The sequence below is a fragment of the Cicer arietinum genome, chromosome 4 (assembly GCF_000331145.2).
Source record: "Cicer arietinum cultivar CDC Frontier isolate Library 1 chromosome 4, Cicar.CDCFrontier_v2.0, whole genome shotgun sequence".
NCBI classification, from domain to species: Eukaryota; Viridiplantae; Streptophyta; class Magnoliopsida; order Fabales; family Fabaceae; genus Cicer; species Cicer arietinum.
In genome coordinates, this window is record NC_021163.2 from 61,410,718 (window position 1) to 61,416,423 (window position 5,706).

The following is a 5,706-nucleotide window of genomic DNA, read 5'->3' on the forward strand; positions in this document are numbered from 1 at the left end:
TTTTTTTATTAATAATGCAAAAAAATCTAAATAATTTAGATAAAAATTAAGAAAATTAGTCTAACAAAAATAAATTCGAGCTACTGATTAGAGGAAGATGGCTAAAGACTAGATCGTAGGGGTGTGAAAAAAAATCATACAAACAAAAAGCTCCTCTTTATTAATAAAGTTGCAATATTATAATCTCATTGACAAAATAACAATTACATTTTGTTATAAAACAAAAAGAAATACACTTTGGTTGCAACAGTCTTTTTGTGTTAAGTAAAGTTGCAACATTAACAAAATAACAATTAACATTTATTATTTAAAAATGAATACACTTTGGTTGCAAGTTGCAACGCACACTTTTTTCTTTTTTTTTGGGTAAAGTTGCAACACTATCTAAGAGCATTACCATTACCAATTTAAACAAGGTGCTCTTGTATTATATATGAATTGTATTTCACTTTAGTTTAGATGTAGTAATAGATAATGGAAAATATTATATAGTAATATTTTATAAGTTTTCGTCGTCAACTGTTTTTAATTTTGTAAGAATATTTACAATTTTTATAAGCTGATATTCTCATATTATATATTATATATTATATATATGTATATTAATTAACCAATATACATATATTCTTCGTTGAAAAAATATTAAAATATATTTTTTATTTATTTTTAAGAAATCGCACCTATGTCATACGAGAGGTATAACATTTTTTATATAATAAGATATCACATTACGAAAATGTGAATATCTATTACCATTTAAATTCTTTATTTTTTATTTTTATAAATGAGTAAATATTAATTTAATAAAAAAAATAACAATATTTGAAAGAAAAAAAAACAAAATTATATTAATAAAATCAAACAAAATATATCTAATAAATAAAAAATCCATCAAAGTTAATACGTTGAATTGATGTGTATTTTGCAAATAAATTTATATTTTAACAACTTCTTACTATTTTGCAGATAAAATAGCAACTTAATTATATGTTATTAATAACTGTCTCCTATTTTTTTTTTTTTGAATATAACAAATGAATAATTAATAATAATAATAAATTATATTATATCAATAAAATGAAACAAAATAGTTAAATTATAAAAATAATAAATCAAAATTAAAAAAATAACATAATTTAACCACACAATGCGGTAAGTCCGTACAAACGCACGAATATTTTGCTAGCTAGCAATATAATTTAGAATTTTTGCAATATCACACGAATTTCTTTTTGAGTCTTGCTAATATTAGTCTTTAAGACACCTGTTAAAAATTCAACAAATAGTAATTATATTTTGAAAAAAATAGAATGTACTATGTTTGAGAAACACAAATGCACAATTTTCAATATAAACTTATATTTTTAGTATACTAACAAATGTCTTTGGGGTACATGTTAGCATTTTATATTATTTTAAAGCAAAAATATAATGCAAAACATCACATTTTTAATCATACATCCCAACTATTATGACATTTTGAATTAAGAGTGAATAGGAAAATTCATATTCGAAATTCTTTAGTTTTGTAAATTGAAAAATATATCTCTAAAATAATAAAATATCTAGCAAAATAGTATTTTTATAAAATTTTAGTATAAGACATTTTGACGTGATATTGTAACTGAATATGTGATTTATTTCTGTTGATCCCACGTCAAAGTCATCTTCTCAAAGATAAATATGTCGATTTTTTTTTTTGTAATCTCATTAACAAATTTGTGAGTAATTATTATTGTGCATGTATTAATTATAGACAAATTATTTCATGAGACATTTAAATTTTGTAGAAAAATTAGTTCATGTTATAATGACATTAATACAAGATCAACGTGAAATATCAAATATTCAATTAACATGTCACATCGTAACGTCTAATGACAAAAATTTAAATATTAACTATTTTAATTATTATTTGATAATTTTAGATATATATTTATCAATTCTCAAAATTCAAACACTAATTTAATCTACACTTATAATTAAAAAGATCATTTTATTTATTCACTTTTAAATAGGTACAACAACACGGGGTAGGGGTAACTTTTGTCTTCTCCACCCCACGCCCGACTAGTCGGAAAAAACTCACATATGCTCATTTCTCATCGATGTGAACTTTAGGTCTCTATCACTATATGCGATGAGGTTTAGGTTTCCTAACCTACACCTACATCTATTAATATATAAACTAATAAATTTAAAATTTCTATTAATTATAATTAAATAATTATTATTATTTAATAATAAAATAAAAAATATTTAAAACATTTTTTTATAAATGTTTAAAAAAATACTAAATATGTATATGTATATAAAATTTTAAAATAATAATAATATTATTAGCAGAACAAATTCAAGAACATGAATATTAACATCCACAACTCGTCCCTGTCTATGAGTTTTAATTACAGGAAAAATTTATACCTACATCTAATTAAAAAAGATTTTTCACTCAAAAAAGATTTTCCACTCAATAAATTTAGATGGATTCCCGTCTGTTTTAAAATTAAACATCTATTTATTTGATACAAATATTTTGTACGGCCATCTATTTCAAAAAGGTTGTACGACCGTCTCAAAGAGATTTTAATTTTTTTACCGAAAACATTCACTTTAAATGTGCTCGGCCCAATTGTTTTTCGAACTTTTCTAGTCATGAGTTAATAAATTAAAATTTAAGATTTTCCTATCATGGTCTGTAATTCGGTCAAAGATAAATACATCATAGTTAAAAATTATTTCAAATATATATAATTTAAATTCGATATTCTAATTTGATGTTGTACTTTTATCCATTAATATTTTCAGACAGACCAAAAGAGACAATCTTGAAATAACAAATGTGACCTATGAAAGAAATATTCCAAGTTTAGAGTGTTGCTTTTTTGTTTTCATATCTGTTTCTTCCCTTCAACTCCTAAATTCGAGCAACCATACACGGTTTTCTTCAACAAACCAATTCAAAAGGAAAAACAAAAATTAACATTTCATCATCATTTCCCATAGAAAATTTATTTTGTCATGGGAAGAAGAATTCCCTATGACAATCCCAACATCTCATTGACACCTCAATTTCTATATTTTTCATTCTCCTTTATAGGATTAGCAACAAGCATTGCCATAATCACAACTCTATGTAGTGTTCGATTTCTCCGAAGAAAACCATCACCTCGTACATTGTCTAATTCATTCGACAATACAATAACAACACCAATATCAACTACCTTAGAAACAACTGCATCTATGTTTCAAGAGCAACCTCGTACCTTAGAGGCAACAAAGTTAGAAAATGTTACAATAGAAGGAAACAACAATGAGGTTTTGATTAAAGAGTTACCTCTTCCACCTTCAATGCAACAACACAACAACAACAATTTAGTAAACATGAAAAGAACGTGTTCCGAACGTAGGCTATCGTTTAATTTGAGTATGAAAATGCCAAGAAGTTTGTCTTTGGCTAGAAATTGGGATAATAAAAAAGAGGAGAATAATGACATAGGGAAGAAAGAAAAGCTAAAAGCTGATGAATCTATTTGGATGAAAACAATTATACTAGGTGAAAAATGTGTGCCTGATGAAGAAGATGATGGTATCATCTATGAAGGAAAAGGGAAGAGAATATCAGCATATCATCCTAGAAATTCTGTTTCTAATGCTTCTATCTCACTTTCTAGACAATGCTCTTCTACTACTCTTGATGTACATGAACAAAAATTTAGTAACATTTGAATTTTCACCTTTTAATATATATATAGAATTGTTTCTTGGTTTTGTTGCTATGCTCCTTTATATTTGTTGAAGAACACATTTTCATTCAAATTCAATTTTTAAAAGGGAAGTGATGATTCGATTTAGACGAAATCATGTTCACATAGTGAATTTGTTCAAATTTAATGTAGATCTTAATTGCTTAGATATCAACACATTACATGTGTTTTGATTTGTACATTTTACCTTGCTTATAATCAAAATGTTCCAAGAGATAAAATATTTCATCCATTGCATGAATAGTACAATCTAGTTGGTTTACATAGACACTATTATCTATCATGTTCTTTGTATTACTCTAAGCCTTACACCATGCTTGAAGTTAAGAACTAAACCATATTCCAAATCTAATGGTTTTTCCATGCTAAGTGAATGGCGAAATACATATTTTCTATATAAATGAATCAAAGTAAGCTTGATCTCTTGCAAGGAAAATTTCTTGCCAATACATGCTCTTGGACCAATTCCAAATGGTATGAATGCATAAGGGTGTCTTCTTTTCATTTCTTCACATTTGGGATCAAACCTTTCTGGTTTGAATTTTTCTGGCTCTGAAAAGTTTCTTGAGTCTTTTGCTAGAACTCCAGGTGCTAACCATACCCATGTTCCCTGCTCATAATTGCATGCTTTTATTAGTACATGAAATTCAAATTCATCAAAAAGACAACTATGAATTTTCTTAAGTTAAGGAATCATGCATTTGACGCAGTCATACAATTTGACCTGTCAAATCAAGATTGAAGATAGATGTTATAACTTTGTTAAATGTGATCCAAAATACAAAGTTAAAATGTGAACTATTTAATGTTGATCTGATGACCATTTATCTGAGAAGTGTTATTACCTTTGGAAGAAGGTAACCTCCTATCTCAACTTCTTTTGATGTTTCTCTTGCAACCAATGGAGAGACGGTGTAAAACCTCATTGCCTCTTTAATCACCTTCATTAATACAAAAAAACATATAACATCTATTTGATTTGAGTGACCTTTTAAACCTCAACAAAGTTCATCACAAAACTTTATAAAAACATATACTATTTTTATTTTTTAAAATGCATGTTTATTTTACTTTGATGAGAAACTTTTGAAATAAACATTTGTCATGCAGATAAGATAAAAGATGAAATGTTAGTTAGTTAAAAAATATGCATTTTTAAAAATATTAAAAAAATTTGTTTGATATTTTAATTAACAATTGTACACTTCAAAAATCTCTCTCGTCTTGTTATTAACAAATAAAATTACCACAAATTTTAAGAAATAAAAATAGGAAATGTTTTCTGAAAGGATCTTTCACCTTACCTGATCAAGATAAGGAAAACTATCATTGAGATCTTTAGCAGTAGGTATCTTATCACAAGGACCAAACTCATCAATCTCATGAAGCAATTTTTTCTCAACATTTGTATGACCAGCAACCAAATAAACAATAGATGACAATGTAAAAGCTGTGGTAGCTGAACCAGCAAGTAAATGTTCATAAGTAACAGCACTAATGTAATCATGTGAAAAAACATTCTCTGACACTGTCTTTGTTTCTCTTGCATTCAATATAAGTGACAAGAAATTCTTTGAAGTTCTGTTTTTTTCTTTCATTCTCTTCTTAACAATCTCATCAAGAACACCACTCAAATTTTTATTAGTACATTCCATTTTCCAATCCATTGTGTATGGTATTCTCTTCAAAATTTGTCTAAATGGCTCTTGAAGTATAGGAAAAATTAAACCAATTATAATGGATAATGAGCCAGACAAATCCATTTTAAGCTTTGTTGTGGAATAAACATGTTGATTGATGAAATTTGATACTTCATCATAATGTTCTATGTTTTCATCACTCTTCATTGGTTCATAAATTGAATTATGAGGCTTAGATAGACCAAAGTTGACACCAAATGCTGCATCTCCAATAACATCAGTTGCTTGGCTTAGGGAAA

General features: G+C 26.5%; 1 protein-coding gene across 1 annotated transcript in view; it reads right to left on the reverse strand.

Moving 5' to 3' along the window:
* Window positions 1-3,978: 3,978 nt before the first annotated feature.
* The window catches only part of LOC101499891 (cytochrome P450 711A1), a 3,751-nt gene continuing 2,023 nt past the window's right edge, over window positions 3,979-5,706 (reverse strand). Inside the window, exons 4-6 of the mRNA XM_004498816.4 lie at window positions 5,072-5,706; window positions 4,613-4,708; window positions 3,979-4,377 (exon numbers count right to left, since the gene is read on the reverse strand). Coding sequence (XP_004498873.1) covers window positions 4,048-4,377; window positions 4,613-4,708; window positions 5,072-5,706 — 1,061 coding nt within the window. The 3' untranslated portion in view covers window positions 3,979-4,047. The remainder of the gene's footprint in view (window positions 4,378-4,612; window positions 4,709-5,071) is intronic.